Source organism: Pogoniulus pusillus, chromosome 32 (genome assembly GCF_015220805.1).
Source record: "Pogoniulus pusillus isolate bPogPus1 chromosome 32, bPogPus1.pri, whole genome shotgun sequence".
Taxonomy (NCBI): domain Eukaryota; kingdom Metazoa; phylum Chordata; class Aves; order Piciformes; family Lybiidae; genus Pogoniulus; species Pogoniulus pusillus.
This window is the reverse complement of record NC_087295.1, coordinates 3785105-3802554: the sequence shown is the minus strand read 5'-3', so window position 1 is coordinate 3802554 and position 17450 is coordinate 3785105. Positions and strand designations below refer to the sequence as shown.

The 17450-nt window shown below is 48.8% G+C and overlaps 1 protein-coding gene across 3 annotated transcripts in view; it reads right to left on the bottom strand.

The window, feature by feature from the left end:
* Nucleotides 1-8257: 8257 nt before the first annotated feature.
* Nucleotides 8258-17450, bottom strand: part of TRANK1 (tetratricopeptide repeat and ankyrin repeat containing 1) — a 66736-nt gene continuing 57543 nt past the window's right edge. For all 3 annotated transcript variants that reach the window (XM_064169576.1, XM_064169578.1, XM_064169575.1), the window contains exons 21-24: nucleotides 16750-16895; nucleotides 11505-14572; nucleotides 10162-10263; nucleotides 8258-9100 (exon numbers count right to left, since the gene is read on the bottom strand). In XM_064169576.1, coding sequence (XP_064025646.1) covers nucleotides 8988-9100; nucleotides 10162-10263; nucleotides 11505-14572; nucleotides 16750-16895 — 3429 coding nt within the window. In that variant the 3' untranslated portion in view covers nucleotides 8258-8987. The remainder of the gene's footprint in view (nucleotides 9101-10161; nucleotides 10264-11504; nucleotides 14573-16749; nucleotides 16896-17450) is intronic.

The window sequence follows — 17450 nt, the reverse complement described above, 5'->3', positions numbered from 1 at the left end:
CCCTTGTTCTTTTGCTGCTTGCCTGGCAGAAGAGCCCAACCCCACCTGGCTACAGCCTCCCTTCAGGTAGTTGTAGCCAGCAATGAGCTCTGCCCTGAGCCTCCTCTGCTGCAGGCTGCACACCCCCAGCTCCCTCAGCCTCTCCTCACAGGGCTCTGCTCCAGGCCCCTCCCCAGCTTCCTCCTGTGGACACCTTCCAGCACCTCAACATCTCTCTGCAATGGAGGAGCCCAGAACTGGACACAGCACTCAAGGGGTAGCTCAGAAGGTGCACCTCAGCTTGTACATTGAGACCTATCTGCCACTGCAGTGACACCTGAAACATCTGACTTGGCTTGGTTTCCTTTTATAGCAGGGAAAGTAATCTGATTTTTACCAGACTTACTCCCCTTGAAGTATAAATAAGATTAAAATGTGTCTGAAATGTTTCTGCTAGGTGTAATTACATAGCTTGTAAAGACAGCAGAACTTACAGATCTCTGTAAGCTCACATTTAAACATCTTGGCCAGGTCCATATCTTCACATAGCCATGATCTTCACCTTCCATTTAACCAGCAGCCCTGTTTTTTGGAGAGAATGTGAACAGCTTATTAATTTCTATTGCAAGAAATCATCAGTGGTGCCTGCTTCCCCCACTTAAAACCAGTGTTGAGGAGGAGTAAGATTTCGCAGGCGTCACAGAATGTTAAGTGTTGGATGGGACCTCCAGAGATCCCCCCCTGCCAAAGCAGGATCACCTAGGTAGCAACAGATACTCTCAGCTCAGTCATTCTCTCCCTGCCATCCTCAGATAAGAAAAACTGTTTCCCAGGAGAGCTGTGAAGTCATTAGTTCTAATGAAAGTGACAGGTAAATTAAGCCTGATGAAGGAAAGCAAATGACAGCATAATGCAGGGCAAGGCTGGGTCAGACACGTAGAGAATTGCCCCTGTTGATGCCAGGCAGCTAGTCTAAGGCTGAACAGCACACACAGAGAGTGAGGTTCTGTACTTGGAGCAGAAGATGCCAGTAGGATGAGGTCCACCCCTAGAAATGAGTATTCTTGTGCACCTAAAGCTTATCACATAACCTCTGCTCCCTAAGGTCCCCCACCTTTAGGCAGAAGCGATCGATACACGTCCCCTGGGGCGTCACGAAGCTCAGCTGCCTAATGTTTGTAAAGCATCCTGACAGCCCCAGATGGAAGCTGCTCCGTGGAGAGTTGCCTCTACCCCCTTGATGCTGCTGCAGATTTTTAACCCACCCTTTTATCCAACTGCTGCTTGCAGGCACCCTCCCTTGCAGCCACAGCAGTGAGCGAAGAGAAATGACAAAGTGCGCTTCCAAACTTCCCTCCCACTCACCTCTCCTCCATCTGTCGGAGAGAGAGATTTTATTTGCTGCAGAAGCACTGTCTGGCTAAAAATGTGAGCACTTTTTACAGCATGAGCCCACTCTCTCCTCCACACACACCCACTGCCCAAGTGCTTCACTTGGAGATATGACATGGCTCCTTAGCTAACACCCTGCGGAAGAAGAGGCTTCTACAGCACATCTCATGGGCTGCTGACTGAAAAGCTGCCATTGAATCCTATGTGGTGTTTGTGGCTGATCAGCTCCACCCTGCCTCTTGGGAAAAGGCCACAGGATACCCAACAATAAAAGCTGGCTTTCTTTCTCCTTTCCCTGTCACAAACAGCCCAATTCAGTCACCCCTGCCTCACCGACTCTGAGGTCATGCAGCCAGTTGGTATTTCTCTTCACTGCCTGGCTCCTGGAAGGAAAGGGCCACTTCAGATGTTCTGTGTCCTTGAAAGAAAACACTAAGTTGAACACTGCTGGCTGAAGACCCCCTAAAAGATTGAGGAATCACAGAATCAGTGAGCTTGGAAAAGACCTTTAAGATCACCAAGTTCAACAGTTAATCCAACCCTGCTAAGTCCACCACTAATCCACATCCCTCAGCACCACACCTACATGTCTTGAGGGATCATGACTTCACCATTTCCCTGGGCAGCTGGTTCCAGGGCTTGACAACACTCCTGGTTAAGGAGTTTTTCCTAATGTTCAACCTAAACCTCTCCTGGTGCAACTTGAGGCCATTCCCTCTTGCCCTATCTCTTGGGTTTTGATGCTTTCTTCTCTCCAATAACATTTAACACATGGTGCAACCCTTTGAGTTTAAGCCATTGTGCAACACTTCTACATCTCTGGAAGCAGCACTATGAAGAATGAGGCAAGTTTGTGGTCCTGAATATCAGATTTTCCAGCACATGTAGAATCATAGAATCAGTCAGGGTTGGAAGGGACCACAAGGATCAGCCAGTTCCATCCTCTCTGCCATGGGCAGAGGCACTTCACACTAGATCAGGATGGCCAGAGCTTCATCCAGCCTGGCCTTAAACACCTCCAGGGATGGGGCCTCAACCACCTCCCTGGGCAACCCATTCCAGGGTCTCACCACCCTCGTGCTGAAGAACTTCTTCCTAACATCCAGTCTGAATCTCCCCATTTCTAGCTTTGTCCCATTCCCCCCAGTCCTATCACTACCTGACAGCCTAAAAAAATCCCTCCCCAGCTTTCTTGTAGCCCCCTGCAGATACTGAAAGGCCACGGTAAGGTCTCATTGGAGCCTTCTCCTCTCCAGACTGCACAGCCCCAACTCCCTCAGTCTCTCCTTGGAGCAGAGCAGCTCCAGCCCTCCGCTCATCCTCATGGCCCTTCTCTGAATGCCTTCCAGCACATCCATAGCCCTCTTGTAACAGGGGCTCCAGAACTGGACACAGTACACCAGGTTAGGGTTGGTGGTAGAAATAGTCCAAACTCCCCTCTCCAAACTCAAATTCACAGTTCAGTTACAGACAGTAAGCTCATTTTAATTCTCCCCACACAAAAACCCCCAACATATTCCACACAACCACCACAGTCTTTTCTTCTCCCCTACAATGAGAGTGCTGCAGAGCAGAGAGCTATAAATAGTCCAGCTGCAGGTAGAGTTTGCTGTGCTGTAAACCTGTTCCTTTTCAAAACATCAGACAAACCCTTGACAAAGAGTGGTGAGAAACTGTGAATGTGACCCTGGGAAATTCCTTCCTCTTAGCTGGTGTTAAGTCTTGTCTGAACAGCAACGGATTGAAGAGCAAACACACACAAAGTCAGAGGATCAAGCAAAGAAAAGGGAGAGTTGCCCAAGCATGTAATTTCCAGAGACAAGCAGAGCACTCTGGAATCTGACATTTCTTTTTTCATTACTTACTGTGCTACTTTGAGGCCAATTGGAATAATTTAATGAGAGAAATTAGGTGCTAGGCTGTGAAAAGGAAACCAAGGTGATGTCTGCTTCACTCATAGGCTTGCTGAGCTGTATAAAAACAAGGACACAAACATAGGTAAGACAGAGTGTGTGGGTCTCTGTCTGAGTCTGTGTTTCTCCCTGGGTTTCTTCTGTGCAACTAATCCTTCTGCTTCCAGCCCCCCTGGATGATCCTCCAAACTCACCTTGCTTGTAAGGCAAAGCCTGGGATAAGGCAGAGTGATGGAAAGAAGGTGGAAGGGTGGCTGAGACCCCCCTCCTGGGGACTCTGGTTTCTGAGAGGGCTGTTGTGTTTCTGTATGACTTTTACCTTGTGCATTTCTGTATAGAGCTGCAAATATCATAACTACCTGCTTGCATCTTGTGCTAAAGCTTCAATCCTGTGATGGTTTTGGAGTTACCTGCCCTTCACACACTTAAGAAATCACCCAGACTAGACTCTGGGCTGGAAGTTAAGGAATGAAGGTGTATTTACAGCTAAGAACTATTTACAAGCAGATATATACACAAATATAGACAAGTTAAAAGCAATACAGGAAACACAACACCCCTCCCAGAAACAATCAGTCCCAGGGAGGCTCCCAACCCAAACCCCCTCCCTCTTTGCCTCCCTTCAGAAATAACCAGATCAACCCATGTATAGCTCACGTGACAAATCTGAAGAGATCTGAGGTAAGATGTCAAAAAGGAGGTTAGAGGGAAAAGGGTTAGGCCAAGAGGCTGGAGCCAGGCTCTGCTGGGTGGTACCCAACAACAGGGCAAGTAAAGGGTGAGAAATGAGGTGTAGGAAGCTCCATGGAAACAGGAGAAAGCTTTTTTCCCTGCGAGGGTGACAGAGCCCTGGCACAGGCTGCCCAGGGAGGTTGTGGAGTCTCCCTCTCTGGAGATATTCACAACCCACCTGGACATGTTCCTGTGCCATCTGGCACAGGTGATCCTGCTCTGGCAGGGGGGTTGGACTGGATGAGCCCTGGAGATCCTTTCCAGCCCCTGACATTCTGTGATTCTGTGACTTCCCATCTCTGCTTGAACATCACTGAGATCTCTGCTATACAGCCCTGAAACTCCAGTCACCACTAATTGTGGCTAGCAGCCAGCATTTCTCACACTGTTGAAACAATTTCCACCTGGGAAAGCCCAGGAAACCACCAGTGGCTTCTATGGAACCATACCAAAGTTCACAGGTCCCTGCACCACAGGAATGTGCACTTCTTGATGTAATAACACTTCTTGATAGGGAACACTTCTTGTTCTTACATCATCTTTGTTTTCTCTTTGCTAATGATGATCATAAAGCTGGAGCTCCCTCTTAAAGAGAGGGAAAATGCATGGTCAGCAGATCTTGAAACCATGGCCAGCAAAGACTCCTGAATTATCATTATCCTTAGCAAGTTCAAGCAGCATTTACTGCCACAGATCTAAATACCCAAGCCAAGAAACTAACCAGGGATGTTTCTTGGAGTTAACTCAATTGCAAACCTAGACATCATTACAGGAAACAAAGCCAGAAGCTACACTAACAATCCCAACCTTCTTCATTCTTGGTTTCTATTCAGGGCAATGGCCTAGCATTAAATTTCACCCATGGCTGTTTTGCAGCTACCTCTGAGACGCTTACTTAAGCAAGAAAGCTTCCTTAAGAAGCACCACTTCATACAAGCCTGCTGGCAGACAACAGCAATTAGAGTGCAATAGATGACTATTACTGCTGCCCACGTTACTCCATTCTACAGCAGCACTTCAGCTTCACCCATGTACAAATTCCCACCTCCATGACACTGAGCATAATGATGGTACTGAGGAGTTTTTTTTCCTGGCAGAAAAGTAGTTACTGAAACAGTCTGTTACAGAATCACTGAATGGTTTGCTTTGCAAGGGACCCCCCAGAGGTCATCTAAGTCCAACATCCCTGCTGTCAGCAGGGACATCCTCTACTAGAGCAGCTTGCACAGAGCCTTGATGAGCCTGACCTTGAATACCTCCAGGGAGGGAGCAGCCACAACCTCCCTGGGCAACCTGTGCCAGTGTCTCACCACCCTCACTGCAAACAACTTCTTCCTAACATACAGTCTAAATCTCCCCTCTGCCAGTTCAAACCCATTACCTCCTGTCCTGTCATTAGTCAATCCTTGTCAATAGTCCCTCTCCAGCCTTCCTGTAGGCCCCCTTCAGATACTGGAAGGCCACTATAAGGTCTCCTGGAAGCTTTCTCTTCTCCAGGCTACAGAGCCCCAACTCCTGTAGCCTGTCCTCATAGCAGAGCTGCTGCAGCTCTCTGAGCATCTTGGTGCTTACCTCTGCACTGGCTCCAACAGTTCCATGTCCTTCTTGTGCTGGGGGCTCCAGAACTGCACACAGGACTGCAGGTGGGGTCTGAGGAGAGCAGAGCCAAGGGGCAGAATCCCCTCCCTTGCCCTGCTGCCCACACTGCTCTTGCTGCAGCCCAGCACAGGGTTGTGTCTGGGCTGCACTCACACTGCAGGCTCCTGTTGAGCTTTTCATCACCCCAGACCCCCAGGTCCTTTTCCTCAGGGCTGCTCTCAGCCATTCACCACTCAGCCTGGAGTTGTGCTTGGGATTGTGCCCACCCAAGTGCAGGACTTTTCACTTGGCCTTGTTGAATGTCATGACATTGGCCTAGGCTCACCTCTCCAGCCTGTCCAGGTCTCTCTGGATGGATCCCTGCCCTCTAGCAAGTCTCCTGTGCCACACAGCTTGGTGCCATCTGCAAACTTGCTGAGGGTGCACTCAATTCATATGTCCACATCACTGACAAAGATGTTAAACAGCACTGGTGCCAGCACTGACCCCTGAGGGATGCCACTTGGCACTGGTCTCCAGGTGGACATCGTGCCCTTGATCACCACTCTTCTGCATGTCACCATCCAGCCAGTTCCTTATCCAGCAGTGCTCCACCCATCCAGTCTGTGTTTTTCCAGTGTGGTGACCAGGATGTCATGTGGGACAGAGTCAAACGCCTTGCTCAGGTCCAGATGGTGCAGAACTTGCTCCTAACATCCAGTCTAAATCTGCCCTTCTCTAATGTTGAGCTGTTGCCCTTGTCCTATGCCTGCAGGCTTTTGCAAACAGTCCCTCTGCAGCCTTCTTCTAGCCCCCTTCAGGTACTGGAAGGCTGCTTATTAGGTCTTCTTGGAGCCTTCTCTTCTGCAGGCTGATCCTGTCCTTGTAGCAGAGCTGTTCCAGCCTCCTGATCATTTTCATGGCCCTCCTCTGGCCCTAGTCCATCAGGTTCATGTCCTCCTTGAGTTAAGGACTCCAGAGCTGGAAAAAGCACTCCAGGTGAGGCCTTAGCAGAGCAAAGTGGCAGATCACCTCTCTCCATCTGCTGGCCACGCTCACAGGGCTAGGGGATCACCTCTCTCCATCTGCTGGCCAGGCTCACAGGGCTAGGGGATCACCTCTCTCCATCTGCTGGCCACGCTCACAGGGCTAGGGGATCAGCTCTCTCCATCTGTTGGCCATGCTCATAGGGCTAGGGGATCACCTCTCTCCATCTGTTGGCCATGCTCACAGGGCTAGGGGATCAGCTCTCTCCATCTGCTGGCCACGCTCACAGGGCTAGGGGATCAGCTCTCTCCATCTGCTGGCCATGCTCACAGGGCTAGGGGATCACCTCTCTCCATCTGCTGGCCATGCTCACAGGGCTAGGGGATCACCTCTCTCCATCTGCTGGCCAGGCTCACAGGGCTAGGGGATCAGCTCTCTCCATCTGCTGGCCATGCTCACAGGGCTAGGGGATCAGCTCTCTCCATCTGCTGGCCATGCTCATAGGGCTAGGGGATCAGCTCTCTCCATCTGCTGGCCATGCTCACAGGGCTAGGGGATCACCTCTCTCCATCTGCTGGCCACGCTCACAGGGCTAGGGGATCAGCTCTCTCCATCTGCTGGCCATGCTCACAGGGCTAGGGGATCACCTCTCTCCATCTGCTGGCCACGCTCACAGGGCTAGGGGATCACCTCTCTCCATCTGCTGGCCATGCTCACAGGGCTAGGGGATCACCTCTCTCCATCTGCTGGCCATGCTCACAGGGCTAGGGGATCACCTCTCTCCATCTGCTGGCCATGCTCACAGGGCTAGGGGATCACCTCTCTCCATCTGCTGGCCATGCTCACAGGGCTAGGGGATCACCTCTCCTCTCTCCATCTGCTGGCCACGCTCACAGGGCTAGGGGATCACCTCTCTCCATCTGCTGGCCAGGCTCACAGGGCTAGGGGATCACCTCTCTCCATCTGCTGGCCACGCTCACAGGGCTAGGGGATCACCTCTCTCCATCTGCTGGCCACGCTCACAGGGCTAGGGGATCAGCTCTCTCCATCTGCTGGCCACGCTCACAGGGCTAGGGGATCACCTCTCTCCATCTGCTGGCCATGCTCACAGGGCTAGGGGATCACCTCTCTCCATCTGCTGGCCATGCTCACAGGGCTAGGGGATCACCTCTCCTCTCTCCATCTGCTGGCCACGCTCACAGGGCTAGGGGATCACCTCTCTCCATCTGCTGGCCACGCTCACAGGGCTAGGGGATCACCTCTCTCCATCTGCTGGCCACGCTCACAGGGCTAGGGGATCACCTCTCTCCATCTGCTGGCCACGTTCATAGGGTTAGGGGGTCACCTCTCCTCTCTCCATCTGCTGGCCACGTTCATAGGGTTAGAGGATCACCTCTCTCCATCTGCTGGCCACCTTCATAGGGTTAGTGGCTCCCTTTTCAAGACAAAACATTTCATCACAATACTAATACCCTCTAAAGAGCAGCTAAACACTTCAATTATGTCTAACATGCAAATGCATTAATTGAAAAGGTTGCTAAAGGAGACTACTGTAGGTTGAAGCTATGCAAATCCCCAAAGAGAAACAGCATCAGTATGAGCTGATCCTCTGGACCCAACTTGCAAACCTCTCTCAGGCAGTCAGTCAGAAAGCATTAAAAACTCAGACAAGGCCAAGAGGTTGTAACAATCTTACAGTTTTATAAAAACATTATTGTACATTACAAAAAAAAGCCTTTTCTCAATTAAAACTTACAAAACATTAAAAACATCCAACAGCCTTTAAAAGAAAGAGGCTAGATACTGAAATCTGTGCAGGTGATATCAAAACCTGATCGAGTAGAAAACAAGGATTAACTTTTTTTCATGAGTAATTATGTGTACACAGTCAGAAACATGAACATGGTTAAAAGTTGCTACTCTTGTCTATAAAAATAGAAAAAGAGATGCTGTACCTCACCTGAAGACTCCAAAACATTTCCAGTCTTTGCAAGACTCAGGCTTTGCTACTGCAAACCTGCTGTCTTCTAAAATCAGCAGTTAAACCTCTTAACCATCAGAGAAATCATTCGTCTCTTTTTCTTGAGTATTCCAGCTCAGGGAAGGGGGGGGAAAAAAAGAAGACAGTGGAGAAATACTCCTGAGGTAAGGCAGAACCACTATTTTTTCTCTACTAGTTCATTTCTTTGGCTTATTACTTCTACATCAGCTCGAAAGGAGGTTTGCCCTGTCACAGGTTTTAACGATTACGACATCGCTGCACAGGTAGCTATTCTGACACAGCATTCAGTGATAAACAGCAAACAGCCTAAGCTTTTCTTCTTCTTCAGACATTTTCCCATTTCCCATCTCTTTTTTTTAACAATTCTACAATGCAGCTGGTAAGAGGATTCTATTTTTTTCTAATTACAGTTTCCCATGCCTTCCTCTTTTTCCTGAACTTCTGTGTCGGCTAAGTTGTATAAAAGCTTTGTCTTCATCTTCCATTTCATTTTCCAAGTCTCCATCGTGCATACAACCTGTATTAAAAGCAAGAAATCAATGCAGAATGGAAAAACACAACGCCTTTGTCCTCTTAACAGCAAGACAAGCTACAGCATTGTTCTTCTGTGTGTCAGCAACTTGGCTTCACATGTGCGGATGCTGCGCTGCAGGCAAGGGATCCATCCAGAGGGACCTCGACAGGCTGCACACCTCACCCACACTTACATGTACACATGTCTGCATCCACACTGCCCATAAAGGAGTTAGTGCAGCACAAACAGCAGTGTCTCACTGGTGAGCATGAGAGTTTCTCTTCTGTCCACCTCACCCACACTTACATGTACACATGTCTGCATCCACACTGCCCATAAAGGAGTTAGTGCAGCACAAACAGCAGTGTCTCACTGGTGAGGATGAGAGTTTCTCTTCTGTCCACCTCACCCACACTTACATGTACATATGTCTGCATCCACACTGCCCATAAAGGAGTTAGTGCAGCACAAACAGCAGTGTCTCACTGGTGAGGATGAGAGTTTCACTTCTGTCCACTTCACCCACACTTACATGTACCTATGTCTGCATCCACACTGCCCATAAAGGAGTTAGTGCAGCACAAACAGCAGTGTCTCACTGGTGAGGATGAGAGTTTCACTTCTGTCCATCTCACCCACACTTACATGTACACATGTCTGCATCCACACTGCCCATAAAGGAGTTAGTGCAGCACAAACAGCAGTGTCTCACTGGTGAGGATGAGAGTGTCTCGTCTGTCCACCTCACCCCCAGTTAGATGCACATCTGCCTGTGCCTATGTGCACAAACACGTGTACTTTATGTGGGCTGAGACCTGCTTAGGGTCAGGGAAGAAGGCTTACTCCATTCTGGCCACTCTGGAACCAGCTGCAAGTCTCACACTCTGTTTTAAAGAGCCACCGAAGTAACTCATGTTTTCCAGCTGGCCCATATGGAGGTGCCTGTTTCACGTTGCCTAGAGGGTGAGTGAATATCCACAGCACTGCTGACTTGGAGACTAAGGGACCATCACCAAGCAGTGTCCTCTGGAGGGCAGAGAAACCTGGGGAATTTGAAAACATACCTTCTTCTTTCATCCTCTGAGAATCCATTTTCTTCAGCCACTTATGAGCCTCATCAATGGTGGCAATCAATTTGCTGGCATGTTCAGTTATTATCTTTTCAGCTGAAATGGAGCACAAATAACCAACATTCCATGAGAACAGCAGCTGGGATATGGACAGCAGCTAAAAGCCAAGCACAAAGCTTGCTGCAAAGCAAGAAGCTTCAGTCGCCAGGGATCTCACGTGCAAGCAAATTCACTACAGGGAATGAAGATGCATTCCAGGCAGCACTAGCACTGGCAAAGAAGTTTTCCATCTCCTTATGCTGTTCCTTTCACCTGAGACTTATGAGAAAACACTTTGTATTATCTGGTTTGGAGTATTAAAGTTCCTGGCTTTCATTATCCTTCTTAAAGTCTCCCAGCTCCCTCAGCCTCTCCTTCTATGAGGAGAGGCTGAGGGAGCTGAAGTTGTATAGCTTGGAGGAGGATCAGGGGGGACCTCATTGCTCTCTACAGCTACCTGAAGGGTAGTAGCCAGGTGGGGTTGGTCTCTTCTCCCAGGCAAGCAGCAACAGAACAAGGGGACACAGTCTCAAGTTGTGCCAAGGGAGGTATAAGCTGGATGTTAGAAGGAAGTTGTTGGCAGAGAGAGTGATTGGCATTGGAATGGGCTGCCCAGGGAGGTGGTGGAGTCTCTGTGCCTGGAGGTGTTGAAGCAAAGCCTGGCTGAGGCACTTAGTGCCATGGTCTGGTTGATTGGCCAGGGCTGGGTGCTAGGTTGGCCTGGATGAGCTTGGAGGTCTCTTCCAACCTGGTTGATTCTGATGTTAGGAAGAAGTTCTTCACAGAAGGAGTGGAATTGGAATGGGCTGCTTGGAGAGGTAGTGGAGCCACCAGCCCTGAAGGTGTTTAAAAAGTGGCTGGATGAGGCACTTAGTGTCATGGTTTAGTTAATTAGAATGTGTTAGGTGATGAGTTGGACTCAATGATCTCAAAGGTCTTTTCCAACCTGGTTAACTATGTATCACAGTATCACCAAGGTTGGAAGAGACCTCATAGATCATCAAGTCCAACCCTTTACCCAGAGCTCAAGGCTAGACCATGGCACCAAGTGCCACATCCAATCCTGACTTGAACAGCCCCAGGGACGGCGACTCCACCACAACCTCCCTGGGCAATCTGTGCCAGTGTCTCACCACCCTCACTGCAAAGAACCCTTTCCTAACATCCATTTTCAATCTCCCCTCTACCAGTTTAAACCCATTACCCCTTGTCCTGTCATTACAAGACCTTGCAAATAGTCCCTCATCAGCCTTCCTGCAGACCCCCTTCAGAGACTACAAGGACAGGAACCACCCTACCTTCAGCCCAGGCTTTTCTCTCGTAGATTTCCTTCACTGCATCTCCAATCTTCTTAATGTTCTCTTTGATTCTTCTTTGGCGTAGCTTGAAGTCTTCTTTATATGCTAAATGGTCTTGAGTCTTTGTCTTTTCTGTAATGGCCTCCACCACATCCTGCCCATCAGATATTATTGGATCAACCTTTCTTTTGAAGAAGTCACTGTAGTGTTGGTAGGCTGCATTATTCTTCCTGTGCTTCTCTGTGTCCCTGTGCTCTGCATAAATCTCGCTAGCCTCAGAAGCTGCACCTCCTTCCACATGCAACTTTTCTTCCCCGTGGATCTCTGCCAGCGTCACAGCTTCAGCAGCGTCTGGCTCCATGTTTTCTGACTGGCTGAAATAGCTCTCGGAGCTCCGGGTGAATCTGACTCCACAGAGGTCACACTGGGTTTGGTCAATATCTGCTTTCTTGAAAATGCCTGAGAAAAATCCCTCTCCCTCCACTGCAACGTGCTCAGCTTTGGAGCAGCTCTTCCTTTTCCACTTCATGCACAGGCACACGAAACGGCAGACACGATGCAGCTGGCGCTGCGCAGACGCTTTCTGCTCCTGCTTCTGCTGCCTGCTGAGGGCGATGACTTCCAGGAGATCCCTTTGGTCCTCTAAGGAATGAACTCTTTCCAGTTCCTTTTCTACTTCATCACCATACTCTGCCTTATCCAGAGAGGTGACAAACCTGTCAAGGTTTACGTTTTCAAACAGGATGCCCCACACAGGTGGGTGGCCCTGAACATACACCGAGTCCCATTTCCACCGGCAGTCAACCAGGTACTCCGCATCTCGCTCCAACAGCAGCGCTTGCAAGCTCACAGCAACTTCTCTCACATGTGTAGCATTACTGACCTGTTCCACAACCCTCAGCAACCTTTCAGGCACCTGGGAAGGAGAGTCCTTTTCCATAGATCTCAGCATGGCCTTGATTCCAGGGAAGTGCTGGTGCAGGAAGAACCTACACATCGAGCTCTGCACCTGGTCAGCATTCAGTAACATCACTAAGCACAGCACCACGGCCCTCTCAGCCTCCCCTGAAGTTATGTAGTTAGGATTATTAAAAGCATCCAGAAGGACATTGAAGTTGCCATACACTCCACACAAAACTTCTGTTAGGTAACGGAGATGAAACCTGAACTTCTGTACAGCTACCCAGACGTCCTTGGGTCTGTACTCTTGTATAATGGAAAACGTGTCCCTGTACTCTTTGTTGTAGCCCTTGCTTCTGAAGAGAAACTCCCAGTAGTGGATGAGGGCAATGTAACTCTTGGGAAAGGAGAGGGTGATGTTCTTGGAGAGACGCATCAGGACAGCACAACAGAGAACGTACTGGAACTCCAACAGCATGACTGTATTGCCTATGCTTGGAACCAGGTAGCCGGTGCACTTCCTGACCAGGAAGTTCATGAAGCGGAAGAAAAAGCTTTTGCAGGTCTCTGGGTTCTTATGGAGGTAGAACTGCTCGAGGGAATTTTCAAGCAGTCGAATGAAGCACAGGTGTGTCCTCCCTGTACACTCAGCGTTCTTGTCAGGTAGCAGCATGCCATGCCTGCCCTCCAGCCTCTTGGCCTTTCCTCCGTGCCTGTTACCCTTCAGGGAGCTCTTCGCCTCCGACAAAGCAAAGTTTAGCTCTTTGTTATAATCGTCCTCTTCCTTAAAAAGGAGTTTCTCAAATTCTTCAGGATATCCTGAAGATAAGATGAAAACTTGCATGGCATGCAGCCATAAGTCAGTTGATTCTCTTCTGGCTGCTGTGACTGCCTTTTTAAACTTCTCAGTGATGTACTCCTTCAGTACTGCTCTACAGGGCTTAGAAATTAGGCTACTGAATTCCAGGATTTCCCTGCAGGCCTTTGGGTTCTCAGACAGTATTCTCAAATGAAAATGATTAGGAAAAAACACTTCTAAAAGGTCTTCACACAAGGCAAATCTGTCAGCAGTCAAAAGGTCAAAGTTTTTGCACTGACTCAAGATCTCTTCAGGGAAAGTATGAGCAGCTTCCAACAGCAACCCATTTATTGCCACCAGATGCATCTTACACTGAAATATCATCCTTGCCTCACAGCGCAGCAGGGGCTTGTGGTAATCCTGACAGGTTGTATCTTCACACCTCAAGCCAACAACGAACCTCGTACAAACCCCAGGGTAATGCTTTTTCAACAACTCTTGGGTGATAGAGCACAACCTGCTCAAGAAGTGCTGCTTCAGAGCTGTTTTTACCTCCTCTGTGCCTACTGAGAAATCGCCTTGAGTCTTCTTCTCTTTCGGACTTGACTTGTCAGACAAAAACTTGAGAATGGGCTCAGCTTCGTTCTGAGACACGTGGCAACTGTCACCTGTCGGGACAATCCCAAAATAGGCAAAGCACGACTTCACCATATCTTTCTCTGCGTTGGTAGCTGTCTTCTTCAGACCCCTCACCAGACTCAGAAGAGCCACTAAGCCACGTGTTGCCATCAAGAGCAACTGCTGGTTAGGAATGCTGCAGCGACACAACTCAAAGAGAGCTTCAACCGCACCAGCAGCATGATTCAAAGACAGGAACAGCTTGTAGGCATTACTCAGCTTTGTGGCATCTCCCTTCAGAGATCCCTGCAAAAACACAGCCTCGGCAATGCCAGACTTCTGCTTGGTTTGCACACAAAGGTCGAGGGCTTCTCTCAGGACTGCCTCCAAGTCCAGCGCGCCCGGGTCGGCAGAGCGAGCGGCACGCGCTGCAGCCAGCAAGCAGGAGGCACGGAACTCTTTTGTGGCCGTGAGGTTGGCTGCTTCCAGAGGAAAGCCATGCTGCTTCATTAACTTGGCAGCTTCCTCCTCTCGACCTTCTCTTTTCAGTAGGTCTGCCGACTGGTGCAGGCAGCCGCGGGACTTGAGAAACTCCAGCTGGTCCTCTACGTCCAGTTTAGAAAGGACTCGCATCATCCCCTCCCTTCTGTTCAGACTCAGGTACTTTGCAGCTGCTTCCAAATACAACTGGTTTGCTGTGCATGAAAGTTTGGAACCCGTTTGTCCTCTTGTGCTTAACATCTCTTCATATCTGAAATAACAGACACATGGGTTTACTACCAGAGGCAACTAACCTAAGCACACAAAACCTCCAACAAACCAACCCAACACTGTGGTTTTTAAGAAGCCCCTAGAACTTTAATCAGAGAGCTGCCCCCATGGAGTCAGCCAGGTTGGAAGAGACCTCCAAGATCATCCAGTCCAACCTAGCACCCTGCCCTATCCAGTCAACTAGACCATGGCACTAAGTGCCCCAGCCAGGCTTGGCTTCAACACCTCCAGCCACAGAGACTCCACCACCTCCCTGGGCAGCCCATTCCAATGCCAATCACTCTCTCTGACAACAACTTCCTCCTAACATCCAGCCTAGACCTCCCCTGGCACGACTTGAGACTGTGTCCCCTTGTTCTGTTGCTGGTTGCCTGGCAGAAGAGACCAACCCCACCTGGCTACAACCTCCCTTGAGGTAGTTGCAGATAAGCCCTTCCTTCAGCAAACTGCTGCAAATGATGCCAGTCAGGTGAAAAATCATCACATGATATTCCCAGAATTGTCAGGGTTGGAAGGGACCTCAAAGACCATCCAGTTTCAACCCCACTGCCATGGGCAGGGACACCTCACACCAGATCAAGCTGCTCAGAGCCACATCCAGCCTGGCCTTAAAAACATCTAAGAATGAGGCTTCCACCACCTCCCTGGGCAACCTGTTCCAGTATCTCACCACCCTCACGGTGAAGAACTTCCTAACATCCAATCTGAATCTGCCCACTGCTATTAAAAGACCTACATAAGGCCACATGAAGAAGATCACTAAAACTGGTGGCACAAACAAATCACAAGGTTTACAGCACCAGTGAGGCTTTTTCCACGCTGTCAAAACACTCTGGCAGTTATGTAAATCACACTTCACCAGGGATCATCCTCCGTCGATTAAAGGATGCCTCAATATAGAATGGGGTTTCTTGTAGGAAATAAATGCAAATTGCAATGAATTCTCCACAGGTCATTTAAAATAACACTCTGTAAAAATATGTAGCCTCAGGTACTTTGCTGATTATTCAATAGCAGAATGGTTTAGGTTGAAAGAGATCATCTACTCCAACCTCCCTGCCATGGGAGGGACACCTCTCAACTAAACTCGACTGCTTATGGACTCATCCAACCTGGCCTTCAGCAGCCCCAGGGAGGAAGTATCCACAGCTTCACTGGGTAGCCTATTCCAGACTCTCACCATCTTTGTATTGAAGGACTTCTTCCCAAGATCCAGTGTAACCCTGCTCTCCCTCAGCTTCAAACCATTCCCCCTTGTCCTACTGCTAGGCACCCTCAGGAAAGTCCCTTTCCAGCCTTCTTGTAGGATCCTTTCACCTGTTGGAAAGCAGCTCTAAGGTCTCCCTGGAGTCTTCTCCAGGCTGAACACCCACAGTTCCCTCAGCCTATCCTCATAGCAGAGGTGCTCCAGCACTTGGATCATCTTTATGGCTCTCCTCTAGATTCACTCCAACAGCTCTGTGTCTTTCTTATGCTGGGGACACCAGAACTGGAGGCAGAATTTGAGGTGGGGTCTCAGCAGAGCAGAAGGGCAGAATCCCCTCTCTTGCCCTGCTGGCAACACTCCTGATGCAGCCCAGCACACGATTTGCCTTCTGGCCTGCATGAAGGCACTGCCAGCTCAGGGTAACCTTCTCATCAATCCATGCACCCAAGGCTCTTTCTTCAAAGCTCCTCTCAACCCACTCTGCAGCCAGCCTGGATTTGTGTCTAGGACTGTCCCAGTCCAGATGGGGGACCTTGCATTTTGACTTGTTGAACCTCACACTTTTGGCACTACCTCATTTCTCAAGCCTGTCAGGATCCTTCTGGATGGCATCCCAGCCCACAAGAGAATCCACCACACCACACAGATTGCTGAAAACACTGACTTATTAATTATTATTGGTTGATAGCAATTTAAAACATTCCTTAATCCAGCCTGGCAGAAGTGTTCTGCCCGGTGTGCTACGAATGAGTAATTCTTTCCTGATGAGTAAATTATCATTAGCCTTTCATCACCATCTCTTTCATGCTAAATGTGGGAGTGCAGATTTCTTTAGCTAGGCTGAACAATTTGCATGAATGGTTTGGGAAGGCTGATTTAAAAAACATCCTTAGGTGGTAAGGGGGCTTTAATACTCCAACTTCATTTCAGTGCCATCTTGGAGGAAATACCTTTCAACTGCCTTTGCTGCTTCTTCATAGAGTTCTTCCTTACAATACATTTTCACAGCCAGATCAAACTCCTCAACTTGCTCATAACATTCAGATGCCTCTTTGTAGCACTGGATCTTCTGATAGAAAACTGCAGCATCTTTTGTCTGCAATGCAGAACAAGTCAGGAATGAAACCAAAGCGCTTAAAGAGTCAAAACTACACAAATAGCATAAATTTAGTAATTGCATCACGTAGGTGTCTGAGAGAAGCACACTTTAATTACATTTTATTAAAGGAGATGAATGTAATCAAATATTATCCATCATTAAAACTGAACAGATTCAATTAAAAAACCCAACCTTAAAAATATTTGTGCCTGAAAAAGCAGAATGCAGAATTAAAAATACCACCCAGGATTTCCAAAGTACTTTTCATGCATACTCAGCTCTGCCTGTTGTTAAAGGGGAAGAAAAGTATCACACAGTCACACACACACACTGCTCTTGGCTTGCAAATCTCACAGAATCACAGAATGTCTTAAGACTGGCAAAGCCCTTCAAGCTCATCCAGTCCAATCATTAGTTTCACACTGACAAGTCCTTGATTAACCCAAACCCCTCAGCACAACATCTCACCACTAGGAATTGCCATGGTTGGAAAGGACCATCAGGATCAGCCTGTACAACCTTCATCCCATCAGCCTTCATCACCAGACCATA